Genomic DNA, 22,277 nt, shown 5'->3' on the forward strand with positions numbered 1-22,277 from the left:
ACTCTGATTAAACCCTGTGAGGGAAACAGGGCATCTTCTAGCAACTCTCAGCACCCTTCACTAACTACACTTCCTAAGTTTCTTTAGGAGAAGCCATGACTACCTAAAGTGAAATAAGGTCTGGTGTGAATGTGGCCAGTGACAGCTTTGGTTTAAATTTGGGTCGAGGCTACATGTGCCTGCTGTAGAATAAAAAGGTGGGGAAAACCTTGAAAAGCAATGATACTGTTGATGTGTGTGCGTTGTTGCGTGAAACAGCATCCGTTACATTGGAGTTAAGTTGAGCAAGAAACATCACAGAGGCATTAGATCAGGTTAAGAGTCTTTACTACAAGACATTATGGCTTAAGGCTTTAAGATTACATGTAGAGTTGCTCCCCCCACTAGGAGAGCAGTTCTCAGTTCAAAGACATGACACAGAAGACTCAGCTCAACACAGATAGCGTCTAGAACTCTCCCAGTCTATCTTGATGCTACCATGGCAACGGCCTTGGCTGTCCGTTCCCAGACATAACTCCTTCTAGCTACAGATTTCCAGACTTGCAGACTTGATGGAAAAATAAACTCAGTGACAGTACAGTTCAATGGTCAACAATTCCCCCTTTTTCCCATGATGTCTGTAATTCATGACAACAATAACAATAATATATTTCTACAATACATCTTGCAATACAGTTTACATTTCAGTACAGTTCAGAACATCTCTGTACATTTAGCTAACACTTTATTCAATCAAACTTTGGCTGAACACAAGTCAGATATAACGTTTCAGGATCCATTTCAACCTGTTTGTGCATTCCAGGACTGGTCACCACCCCCACTGTGAATCTTTCAGGCGGTTTCCCTATGTTTGATCTTGTAGAACGTCTTAAAGGCACTAGGGCTTCTGCTCTCTCTGCCCCCCCATATGTGTTTGTGCTTGGCACAGCGTGCCCAGGATTCTCCATTTCCTCAGCCTTACGTTTCTTCAATCTTCGTTTCCCACAAATGAGCTCATTTAACGCATCTCTGAGTGGAATATGTGTGCCCTCCACCTTTATGTCTAGATTTGGCTTAAATGTTTGTGCTTGTGTGTCATCTGACCCTGTAAGAATGACTGTTTCCCTTTGATCCCAAGGCTTCTCTGAGACTTTAATGCTTCTGCTCAGAACTAATTGCTGTGTTTCTGGCAACCAAATTCTGAAATATGCATTCTGAAATCCCAAAACAAACCCTTGAAGTGCTCTGGGTGCAAGTTTGCCTCTTCTTTTTCCCTGTGAAATGTGGACCCAGCAACGTGCACCGAATTTTTGAATGTGTTGTATTTTCGGCTTTCTGCCAGTGATTTTCTCATAAGGAGACATTCCAAGTGCACTGTGTAACACCCTGTTGTGAATGTAATTCGCATAAAGAATTGCTTCTCCCCAGAAGGAGTTCCCTAAATTGCAATCCATTAGCATGGCTCTCATTGCTTCCTGAAGCACCCTGTTTTTCCTCTCTGCAGTTCCGTTGGAAAACGGGCTGTAAGGAGCAGTGAAATTCTGGTTTATTCCCTTACTCTCGAGGAAGTCACCCAATGCTTTGCTCGTGAATTCCCCTCCCTGGTCTGAGTGTATCGCTTTCACAGTGACGCCATGTTGAGTTTCGATTCTCTTAATGAACAGCTTCAGCTTCAGCTCTGCTTCACTTTTCTGCTTAAGCAAATAAACATGAGTGTATCTCGTAAAATCATCCACCAGTACCATGAAGAATCTCGCACCTCCTCGTGAAGCATTTATTGGCCCTGATAAATCAACATGAACTAGCTGGTAGGGAGCTGTTGTGGTTCTTTCAGCCTCCCGGTTAATTGGTGCAATAGTCATTTTAGCTTTATGACAAGAATCACAATCCATTAACTGTCCACAGTCCTTCAACTTCATGTTTTCACTATGCATTGGGGTTTTCTTAATCGTGTCAAAATTTGCATGCCCCAGCCTTTGATGCCATTCATGGACGCAGCTCTGATGTACCTGTGCCTCAACATTTAACACAGCACACCCTGCTTGACTGCTCTTTATTACAAACTGTGAATCATTAAGGCTTCCCTGCAAACACACTTGATCTCCCCTCATTACAAAACATTGGTCTTTGTGAAACAAGACTGAAAAATCACAACTCACCAGTTTTCTCACAGACAATATGTTATGAGACAAATCAGGTACAAACAAACAATCTGACAGTATTCCAAGTTTATCAAATCTCACCAGTCCTCGGGCTTCCACATTCTTGTGTGATCCATCCGCCAGTTGCACAAAGTCCTGCTCATCTGTAGATGTGTAAAACAAACTCCTGTCTTTAATTAATATATGGCTTGCACCGCTGTCAAGAATCCAGTTAACGGGTCCTAAATCTTGAGACTTCTGTTTACAAACAAAGTTCACACTTCCCTGCTTCAAGCCTCCTTCCCTGGAGTTGTGCTTGACTGCACAGTCTCTTTGAAGCCCACGAGCCCCACAGGCATAACAAGATTTCAGCCGCTGTTGCTCCCGCTTGTTTTCCTGTCTGCAGCTGCTTTCTTCTTTCAGCTTGGCTCTTTGCTTTTCCTCAGCACTTTTCGCCTCTTGTCTCCGCTGCCATTCCTGGGACAGTTTTTCCTCAATAAACGCAACGTTCAGACCTCCGTCAGGCATGGCTTCGAAAGCCATGACCATATTATTCCAAGTCCCATCGAGTGAAGCCAGGATCAGATAGGTCTTCTGAAGGTCAGAGTGTTCCATGCCTCGATCCTGCAACTCAGCAAATAGGCGCCTGAATTCCGTGAGATGCTCACTCATTTCGCACTCACCCGTGAAGTGCATCTGGTACAGCTTCCTTGCCAAACACAATTTAGATCCCGCGGTCTGTTGCACATGTAGGGCCTCCAACACGTCCCACATCTGTTTGGTGTTTGTAACATCTCTCACGTGTAACAGTTGAGAGTCTGATAGAGCCAGAAGTATAAAAGCTTGCGCCTTCTGATCTCTACCGCGGTCAGTACCGCCGGAGGGGGTCCATCTATAATGTCCCATAAATCCTCTTTTATCAGCAAAGCCCGCATCCTCGGCTTCCAGCTGGCATAATTCTTTTCCGTCAATCTTTCCATTGGCAAGCCTCCCCCAGACAGGTTACAGCCATGTTGCTCACCTCTGTCTGGTACAATCGATCAAGCTGCCCTCTGGAACTCCGTCTGCCGTTCAGACCAGCAACTTACTCTTGTGTAACGTGCTGTGGATCTGGGCCCATAACCCTGTTGATGTGTGTGCGTTGTTGCGTGAAACAGCATCCGTTACATTGGAGTTAAGTTGAGCAAGAAACATCACAGAGGCATTAGATCAGGTTAAGAGTCTTTACTACAAGACATTATGGCTTAAGGCTTTAAGATTACATGTAGAGTTGCTCCCCCCACTAGGAGAGCAGTTCTCAGTTCAAAGACATGACACAGAAGACTCAGCTCAACACAGATAGCTGCTAGAACTCTCCCAGTCTATCTTGATGCTACCATGGCAACGGCCTTGGCTGTCTGTTCCCAGACATAACTCCTTCTAGCTACAGATTTCCAGACTTGCAGACTTGATGGAAAAATAAACTCAGTGACAGTACAGTTCAATGGTCAACAGATACTGTTCACAGTGTTTTCCTTTTGGAAAGGAAAGGGACTTCTCTTCTGCCCAGTGCCCACCCACCCAATCTCCTACCCTCCCCCTTCCTGCCTCTCCTCCAGGTCAGTTTCACCTATCCTAAGCATGCTTGCACAGGAATAAATCCTATGGAACTCAGAAAGCATGCAAATGATCAAACTGGCCCTCCCTCCTATCCCCTCCCTCTTGCTCCTCCCCCTCCCCTTCCAATCCCCTCCTTCCCCTTCCTACTCCTTCTGCTCCCCTCTCCCTCTTCTTCCTTCCCTCTCCTCTTCCCTCCCCTTCCTCCTCCCCCATGGTCAGTTTTACCTATCCTAGCCATGGTTGCATATGAGTAAATCCCATTGAACTCAGTAAGCATGCAAATGATCAGACCTACCTTTCCCCTCCTTCCCCTGTCCTCTCCCTCCCTTCTTCCTCCCCTGCCCACTCCAGGGTTCCCTTCCCATGGTCAGTTTTACCTATCCTAAGCATGATTGCAGGGGAATAAATCGTACTTAACTCAATGAACATGCAAATGATCAAACCTTCCCTCCTGCCTGCTCTCATCTCCCTCCTCCCCTCCCCGTCCACTGTGGTCAGTTTCATCTATCCTAAGCATGATTGCAAGGGAGTAAATCCCACTGGACTCAGTAAGCATGCAAACGATCACTCCATTCTCAGCAAACTTGCACAGGATCCCATTGCTTACCTCCCAGATTAAAAAGCAGCGAAATTCACTAAATAGACAAAAAACCTTGTGGTTTAAGAACGTATTACAGCCAACAAATATTTATATCAAACTTTAAAAAGCAGGGAAATTGGGCACCAGTGGAGCATTCACTATAGCTGCCCAATTTCTTACCCATATTGCCAGTGTGTTTGTGAACTACAAATACACCAAGAACGTTAATATGTTATCAAATGTAGGAAATATTCATTCATGTATGTGTATATTCTTTTAATTATAGCGGAATTTATACAGCATGTAGGAAACATTTGTATTCCTTGGAATCGGCTATGTTAGGCAATCACTTGCACAAGGTTTTCTTCAGAGGTGCCACTTCTGAACATTTTATGCCAGCTTTTGGAAATCTCAAAACATTTTTTGATATTAGTCCTTCAGTTTTGCAGGCAAGAGAATCCCAGCCTAAAAATAAAAATAAATCCTACAAATGAGGGCTGGGAGGAACAAGCAGATTGCTAGTAACTGCTTCATTTGAAATCCCCCGATTACAGTTTAGTTGATGAGTACAAAAATCTATCAGATAGCAAAACATTTTATTGGAGTGTCTAGAAACTCAGATTTTCAGTATTCTTCCAAGTTAGTGGATTTTGTGCTTCACAAGTATGTCAGGTATCTAGGGTACCTTGTTTAGGGTGATCTCATGCGGAATGTCTGTTCCTGTCATGACTAAACCTGTTCATGAAGTGATCTGGTTTGTATGGAGATTTCCTCAATACTGATGGTGCATTAATGCTGTTGCATTTTGGCCATGACACAGTTGTTCGTAAAGCTCCATCCAAAGCACTTGCTTGTTCTAATGTCTATCCTAATTGCTCTCACCATTGCTCTTGAGACAATTCATTAGTTAGTTTTTGTACTGCAAACTGGATAAGTTTAGAGTCCTTTAAAGAATATTTCTTCATGAGCCTGAGCCTAGTGATTTCTTTGGGGGGATCTAATTAAAAACTATTCATGGTGGCTTCTTCAGACATTTCTCAGCTGCTGGAAGTTACAAGACTGTTTCATGGTCAGTTCAGGTTCATAACTTCTAATTGGCTCAGTTAGCCTCTGAATTTGGCTTCTGTTGCTGTATAGTAAGAGGTATGTGGTGTTGCATTTCCTAAAACCAGTTCACTTAGCTTTTGTGTGTGTGCGTGTACACATGTGTGTACACAGAACTAAATATTTGATATTTTGAAAGCTTTCTCATGTTATATTTTTCTCAGGCTTCTGTACTGAACATTAGGAAGGATTCTTCTTATTTTTTGTAATGAATTCTTTGTGCGTTAACTTTGGGACATCAAGAACACCCTTACTAATAGGACTGCTTACAACGTGGGTGGGGAATCATTTTCAGGCTGAGAGCCACATTTCCTTGTGGGCAACCTTCTGGGATAGGTGGAACAGCAGAAGAGACCCTTACCTTTGTACAGGAGGCTACTTTCCAGCCACACTAAAGTCAGAGGTTTCTATGCACACATCTATCATCCATCCATCCAAGCAAGTAAGAGGTATCAATACAGTAAAAGAACACATTCCAGCTAGACAAAAGCACTCAAGGGTGTAAAGAAGACCGATGAGGGGTGTGGCCTGGGAAGGGGTGTAGCCCAGTGATAGTCTCAAGGGTCTGGAAGAGAAGGTGGCATTTGGCCCCTGGGTCTGAAGTTCCCCACGCCTGCTCTACAAAGACCAATAACTACAAGTGGTTTGAAAATGAAGCTCATTGGAACTTGCTGCTATTTGTAGGCAAACAGTGTATTGTGCCAAGTTGTACAGAAAGAGAGGGCCTCTTAATAGTGGGGAGTGTGCATACATCTGACTAGTGAACAGCTAATTGGCACTGGGAACAGTTGAGAGTGCAGAGCAGTGTGCTCCTCAGTTTCCAGTGCAAATCACCTAGGCAGTGAGAAGAGATGGGCACACGATAAACAACAACCAAGACTATTTTGTGTGCCTCCTGCCTGGCCAGTTGGCACTGGAAACAGCTGGGCAGGTGTGTGTGTGTGTGTGAGAGAGAGAGAGAGAGAGAGAGAGAGAATCAGCTGGGGAGGCGTCCAAAGGCCACAGATAGCCCAGATATGTTTTAAAGTCACATTCAGAAATTGCCTGATCTTCCAAGAGTCTTTGAATGTAGAATGTTTATTGGGAGACTAGTTCATGGATGATCTAGAGATATAAACAATTAATTAGGAGTAACTGTATGTAAAATATTGCAGTCAATAAAGCTATGTATACACCTTCCTTTAAAAGACATTCAAAGAACATTCCCCTGCCCAAGAATTCTGGGAAATGTAGTACGTTCAGGGTGCTGGGAATTGTAGCTGGGGGGTACAATTCCTCAGATTCTTGGGGACCCAGCTCAGTCTGGCCCAGCCAGCTCAGCCACGACCAGCACAAGTGGAGCTGGTGTAAGGCCTGGAAAAGGGTTGTGAAGGGACATCAAACTCGCATTTGGAGCACTCCTGCAGATTCCAATCCATACAAAAGTTACACTGGGGAAAAGGTTGGTCTAAGAAAAATAGTGCAATAGAAGTTAATGGAGACAGCTTACTCCCCGGTAGGGGTATTTGGGACATCAGGCTTTTACCATCTTGCTCCTGTGCCCAGCTCCTGGCTGAGCTGGTGTTCAGCCACACCAGAGGCTAGTGAATGGCAGTTGGATGCAGTGCAACGTTAACACCGGCTTCTCTTCCTCCAACACAACTTACACCGCCTTTCCCTGAGTTGGATTGCTCTGTTAGCTTCTGAACTTTTATTGGCCTTGCCTGTGAATTCTTAAAATTTCATTGGTAATCAGAAGGGTAAATAATCCTGATTTTGATAAAAGGGGGTATAGATTTTATAGAATGAGGTTTTTTTTGCTTCACTTGAAATTGTATAGTTATGATGAGGTGCAGCCCTAAGCACAAACTCTGCAAATTGTAAATCGCCATGCTCCGACTCATAACTATGGGAAGTGGTGAAGTTTAACACAGAAAATCTGTCCAGTGTGCTTATCACATTCTGCATATTGATCAAATGTTCTCCCATTTCCTTATAGTCACATCAGAAATAAGACCTACTGAGGAGCGCTTTAACATAGATGTTATTACATTGTTGAAATATATAATTCTATGAGCCTGTGGTCATATGCCAGGGACAGCTAATGCCGCCCAGTTATTAAGGCCAGATTGATTGATTTATCCTATCCTGACCTTCCTCTAAAAGGTGTCCAGAGCGGCAAACAAAAAAAACAGGAAAAGCAATATATTTTCAAAAAACATTTTAAAACAGTCAACCCTCAAAGACTGAGAGTTGCAAGCTGATAGGAACAATATATTTCAGCCATCAAATGCAGGGGCGTAAATAGGAATGTTTTTTAATCCTGCCTAAAAGCTAATTCCCTAATACGCAAAAAAAAAACCTTGTGGTTTAAGAATGTACCTATAGCCACCAGATGTTTCTATCAAACTTTAAAAAGCAAGGAAATTGGGCAGTATAGTAAATACACCAGGAGAGCAGGAGACCTGACTTCCTCTCTGAGATATTGTACTGCCCTACATATTTGTCAAAATGCAAACATAGTTTGGGTTGGTCTTTCACGGTCCAATCCACTTCTTGTGTAGCTTGGAAGAATTTGGTAACATGTGCTTCTGAGTATATGGTGCGTGGTGGCAAAACCTGCAATCAGGACTACAGTATGCAGGATGGAGAATTACATGGTATGTTTGTTGGTGTTCTTCTTACTTTTCTCTGTGTTACTACTGTTTCTACAGAGAATCTAACCTAGAAATTTATTGCTCTCATTATTCATCCTAGAAATGTGTCAAATTTAGTTTTTTTAAATTTAATTTCAAAGTCTTTTTATGGATCAGTGTCATATGATGGTGAAGATAGCCTTTTATGCTTCAAACCGAAGGTTATGTTCTATTGCTATTTTGGGTGCATTAACAGTTGAATCTGAAACTGCAGTTTGATGTAAAATCAGACTGATTACAATATGTTGCTACTTAAGCAATTACTCCAGCTGTTGGAAAAAACAGACTTGGTCTGGCCAAGATGCTTAAACCACCCCACTTAAGGAAGGGTGGACATGGTCAATTAAAAACATAGAGCACACCTAGAATTTTGCTAGAACATATTTCACCTCCCACTGTTTTATCTTGTGCAAACTGAGACACTCCTGATGTCCACTGGAGACTATTCTGCAGAATAGTCAGTGCCATTATTCCACAATTATATTTGGACTTTTTTTAGTGTAAATTTTGCAAAGTGTTGCTGTACTTCACATATTCACAGAAACAGAAGCAAAAGAAAATGATTTCCTATAGGAAACTCCACTAAAATTGCAAAGTAAAAAAAACATATTTAAAGTGACTATCTGAACTATATCAACTGTCTTAATATTGTTGCTTCCTCCTTGCTAAAACAAGGTCAGCACATCACATCACATGTATTGTTTCTGTCATTTGAGCTGATTGTAGGTGTTGCCACCACTCACCATATGCTCAGAGGCACATGTTACCAAATTCTTCCAATCCACACAGGAAGTGGCTTGGACTGTGAAAGTCCAGCCTAAATTGTGTTTGCATTTTGACAAGTTAGTAAAGCAATACAATATCAGAGAGGAGGTCAGGTCTCCTGCTGGTGCATTCACTACAGCTGCCCAATTTCCCTGCTTTCTAAAGGTTTATTGAAATATCTGTTGGCTATAGGTATGTTCTTAAACCGCAAGGTGTTTTTTTTGCCTAACAACGAATTTCTCTGCTTTTTAATCCAGGAGATAAGAAATGGGATCCTGTGCAAGTTTGCTAAGCATGGATTGGTAATTTGCATGCTTATCGAGTTCAGTGGGATTTAACTCCTCTGCAATCATGCTGAGATGAAACTGATCGGGGGGAGGAAGAGCAGAGGGGAGGGGAGGGATGGGAGCAGGCAGGAGGGGGAGGGGAGGGCAGGTTTGATTTACATGCTTATTGAGTTCAGTGGGATTTACTCCCCTTTAATTATGCTTAGGATAGGTGAAACTGACCAGAGGGGAGGAGGAGGAGAGGGAGGGAGAAGGGCTGAAGTGGGAAAGGAAGAGGAGGAGGGGAGGGAAAGGGAAGAGAGGTGGAGGGGAATGGCAGATCTGATCATTTGCATGATTATTGAGTTCAATGGGATTTACTGCTGTGCAATCATGCTTAGGATAGGTGAAACTGACCTGGGGGAGGGCCAAAGAGGGGGAGAGAAAGGGAGGAAGATTAAGGGTAGGGGGGAAGGTGGAACGTAGAGGCAGGGGGAGGGAAGGAGATTGGGTGGGTGGGCACTGGGCAGAGGGAACGACCCTTTCCTTTCCAAAAGAAAAAGATTGTGAGCAGTATCATTGTTTTTCAGTGTTTCCCCCACCTTTTTATTCTACAGCAGGCACATGTAGTCTCTCACCCAAATTTAAACCAAAGCTGTTCCTGGCCACACCCACACCAGACCTTTATTTCACTTTGGACAGTCATGGCTTCTTCCAAAGAATCCTGGGAAGTGTAGTTAGTGAAGGGTGCTGAGAGTTGCTAGGAGCAGCTCTACTCCCCTCACAGAGCTACAGTCATCAGAAGAGAGGCTGGCCACTGGAGCTCTGTCAGGGAACTAGGAGTCTCCTAACAACTCTGAGCACCCTTTGCAAACTACACTTCCCAGGATTCTTTGGGGGAAGCCATGACTGTCTAAAGTGAAATAAATGTCTAGCATAGCTATGGCCTCTTGATTAGCCAAGCCAAACAGCTGTGAGTCTGGCTTTTAGAATGCTGACAGTTGATTCTTACTGAGCATGCCTGTGCTTATCATTGACTCAAATGTTAAACTTTTTAAGTTAATTAAAAATTAGCCAGGCATTTTTTAAACTTTAAAACTGCAGAAGATGAAGGTCAGAGTATGGGGCAAGGTCAGTAATAGGATTACAGGTACTCCTCTGAACATGGATGATTTTTAATTTCAACAAATTATGAGGCCACTGAAAGAAAAAAGTCCAACGGGTCTTTTCTTCTCTTTTTTTTACACTTTGAACTCTTGATTCTCTCTGAGTGTTTTTTAACTTAGAGGGTTGTTAAGCAAGCGTTTCGGAGTTCAGGACTATACGTTTTGTAAGGTTTTGTTTTGAAATGGGTTTATGGAAGCAGCAGAATGGCATGGAGAGTATTTTCAATTTAACGTTGTGGAATGTGAAAAATCCATGCTGACTATAGTATACAGCCACTCTCGTAGCTGTATAATATTGAGGGAGACAGACGCATCTCAATAGGAAGGCATTTCGTAAGTGGGATTTAAGACACTGCATTAAGTTGTATGTATTGCCAGGATGCTAATGCGGGCATTTGAAATTCAGATTTAAGGCTCCCATAGGAATTCAAAAAGCCAGGGTCGTTGATTAGTTATGTGGGACCTGTAGAGAGAGTTGAGTACTGCTGTAGTTTTTGTGTGTGTATTGTAATGTTCAGAAATAAGTTTAAATAAACCTTAAAAACTCTGGAATTTATCATGTAAATGTACTGCCTTCAAGTTGATTCTGACTTATGGCGACCCTATGAGTAGGGTATTCATGGTACGCAGTATTAAAAGTTGGTTTTACCATTGCCTTCCTCTGAGGCTGAGAGGCAGTGACTGGCCCAAGGTCACCCAGTGAGCTTTATGGCTGTGTGGGGATTCAAACCCTGGTCTCCCAGGTTGTAGTCCAACACTCTAACCACTACACCATACTGCCTCTCGGAATTTATCATACTGGTTTCTAAATAAGACTTTTCAAAAGAATGAGCTTACACAATTATTTGAATTTTAAAATTTGAATGCTTCTTGGTTAGGGTTGTTATGTCTTTTAGGCAGAGTACTGTTGAGTTCATTGTAGAGCTTGGCATATTCATTCATCAAGCTCCTCTCCCACCTCCTATTATTTGCATACCCATAGCCCCACTGTCTTCATGGAAAATGTACTGGCCTGTGAAACACTGAACTCTGCAATTTCACTGAGCTAATGCACCCTGTTGAGGAAGAGGGTCATTGTGTGAGCAGTGGCTGATTCATGTGTTCTTTGTGGAAATGGAAAACTAAATCATGCCAGAGAACAGAGTTAAAGTCGGGCTTCAATCATTCTAGTTGCCGCAGTGAGTGTGGTGCTGCCCTCTGGCAAGCGTGACAAATGGCTGCTCTTCTTATCAACTTTGAAGCTGCAGAGAAGGCAGAGATCATCATGGCAGTTGCATGGCTATCCTTGTCATCTTCTCATCTCAAGTTGGAAGGATGGCCAGGGGTTGTTTGACAAAACTAGCAGACAAAAAACATCCTAAAACCTGCCAGCCTTTTCTTTTACAGAGCAGCCATGATGGGGAGGGTTTGATGTTGCTCCTTGAAGATGCTCAGGGTGCCTTTGAGTAGCAGTATCCAACTAGCTGCACTACCCAACGACCCTTTTCTCTTGGGAAAGGGGTCTGCGGGTATTGGGTGCCCTTATCCTTCCCTCAGGAGAGGCTATTCTACTGCTTAAGCCAACATACTCCCATTGATGGGAGGGGTCTTGCTGAGGGGGAGGGGCTGGTGACTACAATTTTTGCTTTTATTTAAATTTGCATTTATCAATTAAATGACAAGATTAAATATTTTTCTGCTAAGATTTTGTAATCATCTCTAACTTGCGTGTGTGTGTGTATATTAATAAATAAATAAAAACAGTTGGCTTGGCCAGCAAAACCAGCCAAAAATCATAGAATTTTTGATTCTGGTGTGATGCATTTGACTTTTTTTTGTGTGAGCGGGCATATAACAATCAGTCATAAAAGTCTGACTCTTTCATGTGTGCCAAGACCAAATGTGGATCCTATATTCCCTATCCTTGTAATTTCAGCTTTTTACTTTTTCTAAAGTTTAATTTTCTGGCTTCTAAAACAAGACAGCTGAACAGCATAGTTTCTTTTGAGAACTGCTTAGGATATGAGGAATATGAGATACAAAGCACTTTGGGACAAAACGTTTTCAGTAAATTTCTGTATTTCTTTCTCTCTCCCCCCCCCCAATAGAAACTATGTTCCAACTTCCTGTCAACAACCTTGGCAGTTTAAGAAAAGCCCGGAAAACTGTGAAAAAAATATTAAGTGACATCGGGTTGGAATACTGTAAAGAGCATATAGAAGTAAGTATGATGTTTCAATTGAAGGGTTCCATTTTCCGTTGGGGATATTTTAATTGAAAGATGAGGTTTCAGGAGAACAGTGATAGACTTGTGTTACAACAGGGTTTGAGCAGATTACCATTTTTGGCTGTCCTTACTTGTCAAGCCACAATATTCTGCCTGGCTGAATTGTGGCCAAGGAAGCCCCTTCCCCCACGAAACAGGGACAAAGGGAGCGACCTGCCTTGCTCGCCTGGCTGCTGCTTGGTCCCTTTGCAGGAAAGGTTAGTGATGGGGGTGGGCCTTGCTAGTTTAGGCCTGTGCTACCAGGACACACTGATTACCTGGGCAAGACAGCAGCCAAACCACTCGCAGCCATCTTCCTAAATATGGACATGGAGAGAGGGTGAGGATGGGGATTGTAACCTTTACCTCACAGAGATTACTCTATTTTACCCTTTTTTTTCTTTTCTTTTTTTTTGGAGGGGGAAAGAATCATACCAAATTGGCCTCTGGATGGAGGGGCAATTTAATTTGGTCATAAATAAATCTGTGATTGATGGTTAAGCCAGCCTGTTGTTTCTACAGTTTCATAACAGCCTATCTTTCGGGGCAAAAAGATGAACTGTGTGTGTTACATATCACAGCATCAAGTGTGAGATTCCTATAATCTATTCCAGTAATGGTAGTACTTCAAATTATCCCACTCTCCCTACAGTGGAGAACCATTTTTTGCCTACTGAATTGTGGAAAACCAGCGTCAAAATTGGGGCAATACCACAATCAGGTAAAAAGGGGGGAAGGAGGAAACTCCAGATGACACAGTATAATGTTTATTGCATGGCCAACGTGTTTTGGAAAACCTTTCTTAAGGGCATGTTTTTAGCAACAATTCTGACACACCAAGGGTTACTACAGTATCCCTGGTATGTTAGAATTGTTGCTAAAATGTGCCCTTGAGAAAGGTTTTTTTGCAAAATGCATTGGGCTCATAAGAAACACTTATCTTCCTTTGAAAATTGGACCATAATAAAAACGAGGGCTGTAATTTCATATTATCTGTGATCCTTCACACAATCATTTTTATTTTCTTTGTGATCAGCTATATGGATTCTGTACTTGCATAGAACAGATCTAGAAAGCTTCCCAGCCAGGGAATGAGTGCTCTTTTTCAGAAGAAGCTTTTTGCTAACTGCATGCCCTGAGGGGCAGTGAGAGCAGTTTCCTGCTCTGTCCTGACTGATGTGAGAGTGGCAACTTGGAGAGCATTCTTAGAAAGGTTCCCACTGAGCTTATTTTATTGATTGTTGATTGATTGTATTTATATACTGCCCCATAGCCGAAGCTCTCTGGGCGGTTTACAGTAACTAAAAAGCTTCGCTTTTTAGAAATTTCTTTCCCTTTTTTAATAATTTAATTTATTACCTACTCTTCAACCTGAGGTCCCAGGGCAGGTTACGGCAGTTTAAAATACATTATTAAAAATAAAATTCACAAGCATCACATAAAATAGGGTGGGTCCTAAAAATACACACCTTAGGTGCCAACGGCAGTGTAAAGAGGTGCATCTTCAGCAGTCACTGAAAACTGTACAATGAAGTCACCAGATACACCTCCATGGGGAGGGAGTTCCACAACTTTAGGGTTACCAGAGAATGCCCTCTCATGGGCCAACACCACCTGAGCTTCTGAGTGTGGTAGAACTACTCAAAGGGCCCCCTCTGTTGATCTCTACACCCAAGAGGGTCTGTAGGGAAGGAGGCGGTATTTCAGATATTGGGAGCCTGTCATTTAGGGCTTTAAATACTAGAGTGAGCACCTTGAATTGAGCCCGGAAACAAACTAGCAATCAATGCAGCTGTTTTAAAACAGGAGTTAGAGATCTCAATGGAACCTCAGCCAGTAATCTGGCCACTGTATTTTGAATCAGTTGAAGTTTCTGAGTTGTCTTCAAGGACAGTCCCACACTGAGCGCATTGCAGTAACCCAATCTGGAAGTTACCAGAGCATGGAGTACAGTGGCCAAGTAATTTTTCTCTGCTTTTACCAAAAATGCATCCCAGTTATTAACAGTATTAATAAAAGTACAAATAGCCTGCCAGCCCACAAACTAATCCACACTCTTCCTGCAAGTACTTCCTCTTATGGTCTGGCAACTCCTTCCCTGGAATACATTTTTATGTGTCTGGGTGAGTGATTATTGCATGACGGTAGTAGCTTCTATTAAAAAATTAAACTGACTTTGTAAGGGGGGAAATGGACAAGAACACTAGGGCTCCACTCATATGGCAGGTTATGTTCCAGACCCCTGCTGAAAAGCGGAACTCCGTCAATAAAATGGTGCCTGACGCCAGAAAAGCGCCGTAAAAGTGGAACAGGTGCTGTATGAGTGGGGCCTTACTCTAATTGAAAACCGCCGTATTAGCGGAATGCCGAAAAGCAGGGCCCTACTGTAATATATTCGTAATACTTGGTTGCTGAAGAATACTGCATGAATTTTCAAAATCTTAAAAAATTAACAGGCAATCAATCATTCTGTGGTTTATTATTTCTATTCATGCTTTTGTCACCTTTGCAGGATTTTAATGCTTTTGTCACCTTTGCAGGATTTTAATGCTTTTGTCATCTTTGCAGGATTTTAAGCAGTTTGAACCCAATGACTTCTATCTGAAAAACACTACATGGGAGGATGTTGGATTGTGGGATCCTTCACTTACAAAAAATCAGGTTAGTAATAGTAATATTGTGTAAAAGAGTCCTTAAATCTGAAACCAGTTAAGTTTGGAACTGCATTTTTATGACAAATGTTAACTACTTTACAGCCCAATCTGTGCCTGTTTACACAAATTATAATTCCTACTGATTTCAAGGAGATTTATTCCCAGATTTATGTGTATAGAATTACAACCCTAATGTTGGAGAGGGTGGAGTGGAAGAAGAGTATTGTAGCGTTAAAAGAAGATAACGCTATTGTATGGCATACTGTGACTGCAGTGAAAAATGTAATTACTGAGTGATACCTAAGTCATACTCAGAGAAAACCCATTGAAATATTTGGACTTAAGTTAGTGAGTCTACTCTTGAGTATCACTTAATTGAATATCACCACTGATAATTCAGCATATTAAAGAAAATTAGCTATAAACAGCAACTTTGGGAGCCTTTTTAAATAAGCAGAGTTGAAAATGAAATACTGATTACAATAGTTCGATTCTGATATCTGACCAAAACCTGATAAGGAAACTTACCCATGGTTTTGCGCGATATCTGAATTGACAAAACATGGTGTGTAATAAGCCAACAAGCTAAAACTGGAAACTGTAATTTGAAGTGGGTTTGTAAGCATAAACTATGGTTTAGCATGATGAGTAAGTTAACAGACTATAGTTATGGCCTTTGTTTTTGTTCCAGAAGCTGCTGTACCATAGAACGGAGTGAATTTATAAACTAATGAAACTGAGAGGATAGAAAACAAAAGCAGACAGGCAGCCTTGAATCATGGTTTGCCTGTTGTGTGTTTGGAATCTCAAAACAGTGATTTAAGTTCTAAACTAAGTTTAGCACAAACCATGGTTTAATGTTAGAAATGTATATTTACAGGAGCAGTCTTGAGTTGATGTAATTACAGAGTATGTTAACTAGAATTTTTGGAAGCCCTGATAAAAGTTATAATCAGGGATTTCACCAGTAAAGTGATTCAGGGTCCTGTGCATTTTCTAGAGAGAATACATATACATTTTAAATATTTATCACTGCTGGAAATCTGGTATGCTCAGATGAATCACTGGCCTGATTCAGGCATAATGGAAATCCATGCTTTCCGATTATGAGAACATGCCATAGCACAGCTCGGGTTTGTGTGCTCTCCCCTTAACTCGCCTCTGTGCATAAGGGGAGGAAATTGAAAGCTTCTGCTTTCATTTTTGAGCTAAACAGAGGCCAGGTGTTCCATTTCTATGCATGCTGTGTGAGGGAGAATAGGTGTGTACTTGCAAGCCCCCCCTCCTCTGGAGCACAACTGTCTTCCTTTTTTTCCAGCCCTCCAAAAGTTGCTAGGGTGAAAATCTGAAACTGGAAGTCATCTGTACTTGTGGAGGTTCCCCACCCAATTTAAAACCCTAATTGTGAACATAATAGGCTCTGTGGTTAAAAAGCAGAAGCTTTCAATCTCCTCAAGCATAAAGTTGGAGGAGAAGGGAGGGGGACACATGCAGCCCAAGGTTCATTGCAGCTTGTTCTTTTAATGGGAAACTATATTTTCTCATATCTTAAGCAGCCCACTGTCCTGTTCTGTGTTGCTTAATTTGCAATAGATGAAATAAGGAGGATGTGTATTTCTATGAAGTTCCTACTACTGGGGTGGACTAGGACTAGACTTCTTTCTTGAAGATTTTCTATGAATTACTCTTATCTGATTTTGCCAGCTTAAAAATAAATGCAAAAATGGTGACAGTTCTGTAAGCTTGGCTTGAGGCTGGGCTGATTAGGAAAAGAGATGTAAGTCACATGTAATTGTTATGATTCTTAGTTTTCTTTTTTCTTTTGTTTTTAAGGACTATCGGACAAAACCATTTTGCTGCAGTGCATGTCCATTTTCCTCAAAGTTCTTTTCTGCCTACAAAAGTCACTTCCGGAATGTTCATAGTGAAGACTTTGAAAACAGAATCCTTCTTAATTGTCCCTACTGTACTTTCAATGCAGACAAAAAGACTTTGGAAACGCACATTAAAATATTTCATGCTCCAAATGCCAATACACCAAGTGGAGGCATCAGCACTTTTAAAGATAAAAACAAGCATGATAGCCTTAAACCTAAGCAGGCTGACAGTGTAGAACAAGCTGTTTATTACTGTAAGAAGTGCACTTACCGAGATCCTCTCTACGAAATAGTTAGAAAGCACATTTACAGGGAACATTTTCAGCATGTTGCTGCACCTTATATAGCAAAGGCAAGTGAAAAGTCACTCAATGGGGCTGTATCCTTAAGTTCCGGTACCCGAGAAGAGGGCATGATTCACTGCAAACGATGTCTTTTTATGCCGAAGTCGTATGAAGCTTTAGTACAGCATGTTATTGAAGACCACGAGCGTATAGGATACCAAGTGACAGCAATGATAGGGCATACAAATGTGGTAGTTCCAAGGTCCAAACCTTTGATGCTAATCGCTCCAAAACCACAGGATAAGAAACCTATGGGACTTCCTCAGAGGATGGGCCCACTGTCTCCTGGAAATGTCCGGTCTCTTCCATCACAGCAAATGATGAATCGACTGAATATACCAAAGCCTACATTAAATTCTGGAGGAGTAAATATGATGTCCAACGTTCACTTACAGCAGAACAGCTATGGAGTGAAATCAGTACCACCAAGTTATGTTGGTCACACTGGAGGAAGGCTAAGTTTAACTGGCAGTTCCCCAGTTTCTCTGTCCCAGCAGTCTCAATCAATGAAGCAGTATTCCCCAAGTGGAAATGGGAGACCCTACCCACTTGGAGGGGAGCCAAGATCGCAGACTACAGCAAGGTACTCTCTTCAGTCTGCCAACTCATCTTCACTTTCAACATCATTAGCTCAGTCTCAGGCAGCAACCAGAGTATTAGCCCAGTCCACACCTAAGCCTCTTGGAGCAGGTGCTACAGGTGCCACTGCCGTCAATACTTCATCAACTCAGAAATGGAAAATTTGTACAATCTGTAATGAGTTATTCCCTGAAAACGTGTACAGTGTTCATTTTGAGAAAGAGCACAAGGCTGAAAAGGTGCCTGCAGTTGCTAACTACATAATGAAAATACATAATTTTACTAGCAAATGTTTATACTGTAATCGCTACTTGCCTACTGACACGTTGCTTAACCACATGTTAATCCATGGTCTGTCTTGTCCCTACTGCCGCTCAACATTCAATGATGTTGAAAAGATGGCTGCTCATATGCGAATGGTTCATGTTGATGAAGAAATGGGACCTAAAACTGATTCCACTTTAACCTTTGATTTGACGTTGCAGCAGGGTAGCCACACCAATATACACTTACTTGTAACTACCTATAATTTGCGAGATGCCCCCGCTGAATCTGTCGCTTACCATGCTCAAAATACTCCTCCAGTTCCTCCAAAACCACAGCCAAAAATCCAGGAGAAGACAGACGTACCTGTAAAAAGTTCTCCTCAAGCAGCAGTACCCTACAAAAAAGATGTGGGGAAAACACTTTGCCCGTTGTGTTTTTCAATCCTGAAAGGACCCATTTCTGATGCACTGGCACATCACTTAAGGGAAAGACATCAAGTTATTCAAACAGTTCATCCAGTAGAGAAAAAGCTTACATATAAATGTATTCATTGCCTTGGCGTGTACACCAGTAACATGACTGCCTCGACTATAACACTGCACCTTGTTCACTGCAGGGGTGTGGGGAAGACTCAAAACGGTCAAGACAAAACTAACGTTCCTTCTCGACTAAATCAGTCTCCAGGTGCAGGACCTGTGAAACGTACTTATGAACACATGGAGTTCTCTCTACTGAAGAAAAGAAAAATAGATGATGAGGATTCCCCTGCTGTCTTTGAGGAGAAGCCTGAAGAACCTGTAGTACTGGCTTTAGATCCGAAGGGTCATGAAGATGATTCCTACGAAGCCAGAAAAACATTTCTCACAAAGTACTTCAATAAGCAACCATATCCCAGTCGGAGGGAAATAGAAAAGTTAGCTGCCAGTCTTTGGCTATGGAAATCTGACATTGCTTCACACTTTAGCAACAAAAGGAAGAAATGTGTTAGAGATTGTGAGAAATATAAACTGGGTGTCCTGCTAGGTTTCAACATGAAAGAATTAAATAAGGTTAAACATGAAATGGATTTTGATGCTGAGTGGTTGTTTGAAAACCATGATGAAGAGAATTCTAGAGTCAATCCTAGCAAAACTGTTGATAAAAAAATAAACCTAGAGAAAGATAACGAAAGTTCCTCTGACAGTTTTGAGAACATAGAACAGGAATTTAATGAAAGCAATAGTCCATTCACAGAATCTGTTTCTAACACTGGTCATAAAACATCTATTAATAGCATAAATGAGAACCCAGATGAGAACATATCTAAGGAGACACCTGTGGAAGCCACCTTGGATTCTCCAGAAAAAACAGACCAAAAAGAGCAGGGGGGAGAACCAAAATACAAAGAAAGTGGCTCTTCAGAAGAACCAACAAAACTGGTAGCTGAAGGTTCAGACAGCGAAGGTGACCAAGAAGATCAAGATGATCCCATTGAATGGAAAGATGAAGCATCACCATCTGAAAGTGGACCTGGTTCTCAGCAAGCATCTGACTTTGAAGATAATGCATCTGAAGTGAAACCAGAAACTTGGACGGATGAATCATCCCAAAGTGAAGATGCTACTAATAATAAACCAGTTGCAGAAACTAAAGGTGTTGTCTCTGAGAGTGATGAAGAACAGTCAAAGTGGAAGAATAGTTCCTATGGAAAAGTGGGCGAGTTTTGGTCTAAAGACCAATCACAGTGGAAAAATGCAACAGAAATTGACGAAAGCTTGTCAAATCAGCAGATGGAGTGGCAGAATAGCACAATTGACAGTGAGGATGGAGATCAATTTGACAGTGTGACTGATGGGGTTACAGAATCGATGCATAGCAGCCTAACTGGGGTAGAGCTGAGTAGTCAGCAAGCATAAGGTGTTCAACTTCCTGGACTCAGTATCCTCCACTTGACAACAGTCTAACACTTTCATTTCAGAACGACTGCTAAAGTTCATTGTAAACTGGTACTGCCTTTTGAATGCATTGTCATCAGGCTAGTGGGTGTGAGGCAGCCGCACCAATTCCAGTTCTTATTTCAAAGTATGCTGTTGGCGAATCTCACTTGAGAGTATCTGCTGTGACGAGCACAGTAACGTAATGTGAAAATGGATATGCTGGTGGCTCCCAGTTGCTCACTGCTGAAGAAAAGCAAAGGTTTATTTTATTGGCATTTTCAACATACTTCACTCTGTATATGTTCAGCTGTATGTCTTTTTAAACATTACTCTTTTCCACATGGTAGTTATAGGGCCAACATATGAGCTACCACTTCAATGTGTATAGTAGGACTCTGGGAAAATTGATTTTTTTCCATGTATCATTCTGAATAGTTGAAATGTATATTTGTACAGTCTTTTAGACCTATTCAAGTGATGCTTATGCTATTGTTATTGTGTACCCATCATAGATTTGGTTCTTTTTTTTAGTGTTGCCCTGCTGTGTAATAAATGCTGTATCTAGTTTACCTAGCAAAAAGCTTGAAACTGCTATAGTATGAATTTTGACAGACTTAGTTTTTGCACATAACCTTGTACAATCTCAAAACAGAGGCCAGCAACATAAAAGTATATCTGGACTCTATTGTATTATAGAATTTTCTTGTTCTTGAATATCCTTGACATTACAACTGATGACTATGTATTTCAGAGCCATTTTCTGAAATCTTTTAAGCTAAAAAAATCACATGCAAGAAACAAGCTTGCAGCTACTAATTTTGACACCTTTTAGATCTGTATAAAAGTACTGTGTTGAAGCAGCATACGGAAATGAGTGCTGCATTTTTGGATATTTAGTTTTATCTTTAGTTAACACCAACATGGTGTTGTATTCATTTATACCATCTAATATATGACACATTGTTGTAGTATGGATAATTTGTGATCTTTATTTCCCTTTGTATTCATTTAAGCATCTAAATAAATTGCTGTATTGTGCTTAATGTAAACATTTGCTTTATTACAAGGTCTACATCCCTGTTTATAAAAATGTGCTTCATTATGCTGGCTTTTGTTGAAAGAAAGCAGACTTGGATGCTCGAGTTGATGGCTTGAGAAAATGAAAGATATCTGCTAAAGCAATCTCATACAAATCACAACAAGCTATCTATGTGGAAACCGGAATTATTTGGAATCTCAATCAAGCAAATGTGCAAGACTGGATGGGTTAACTGGGCAAATTTGCAGCACAATCAATTCAAAACATTTTAAAGTTCCATTGCTTTCTGTGGGGAAGTTAAACTTGTGCTTAACTCTTATTGAAATTAGTTGGATTTAATTTAAAAGTACTGGACGTCTGGCTGGATCAATGCAGTTGTCTGTCACTTTCTGCAAGTTGACTAAGATTTGGAGTTGTATCCAGTGTAGTGCTACGTCATGGTCTGACCAGTGTAAGGATTATTGTTAGCACAAAAGGACTTCCCCCCCTCAAGTCCCCACTGTAAATCTGTTTTAGGGGGTCCCCCAGCCCTCTGGAGCAGATTTGGGGAGGGTGCAGAGGAAGGAGAGGAGGGGAACTCCTGTTGCACTAGCTGTCATCCTTGCGCTGACCAGAGGAATTAGCTGAATCCCACTATTGCTGTTCCCAGGAAATTAATCTATTTGCATAGTATGGCGGGCTTGGAGATACATTATTTCAATGTTTTGGGCAACCAGTGGTGCAATATTTAAGAGTGCAAAGATAGGGCAGATGAGCAGCATGAATACAGGGCAGCAGTGCACTTTGGAAAGTGTTTACATATTGCACATTTCTAATATTCTTGCATTTATCAGTAAACATTAAAAGTAATGTGCCATGAGGCATTTTTATTTTCTTCTAGGAGTGAAAAAGTACTGCTGACTTGTATTTTCTGCCATAATCAGGTTTTCCCTAACACAGCTGTAGGGAAAAAAATTAATGCAATATCCCATTTTTAACTTTATATGACCATTCTGTACAAGTGACACACTTGCCCAGTTACTGAAAAATGTAAATGTTCTCCTTTTTCCTAAGGCCTCACTTGTTTTGAGAAAAACTTCCT

At 41.5% G+C, this 22,277-nt stretch overlaps 1 protein-coding gene across 2 annotated transcripts in view; it reads left to right on the top strand.

Moving 5' to 3' along the window:
* The window catches only part of ADNP (activity dependent neuroprotector homeobox), a 48,020-nt gene extending 26,825 nt beyond the window's left edge, over window positions 1-21,195 (top strand). For both annotated transcript variants that reach the window (XM_061631269.1, XM_061631270.1), the window contains 3 exons: window positions 12,363-12,475; window positions 15,089-15,181; window positions 17,008-21,195. In XM_061631269.1, the coding sequence (XP_061487253.1) occupies window positions 12,363-12,475; window positions 15,089-15,181; window positions 17,008-20,136 (3,335 nt within the window). In that variant the 3' untranslated portion in view covers window positions 20,137-21,195. The remainder of the gene's footprint in view (window positions 1-12,362; window positions 12,476-15,088; window positions 15,182-17,007) is intronic.
* The last annotated feature ends 1,082 nt before the right edge of the window (window positions 21,196-22,277 follow it).

The sequence above is a fragment of the Rhineura floridana genome, chromosome 6, assembly GCF_030035675.1.
Source record: "Rhineura floridana isolate rRhiFlo1 chromosome 6, rRhiFlo1.hap2, whole genome shotgun sequence".
In the NCBI taxonomy this organism is placed as follows: domain Eukaryota; kingdom Metazoa; phylum Chordata; class Lepidosauria; order Squamata; family Rhineuridae; genus Rhineura; species Rhineura floridana.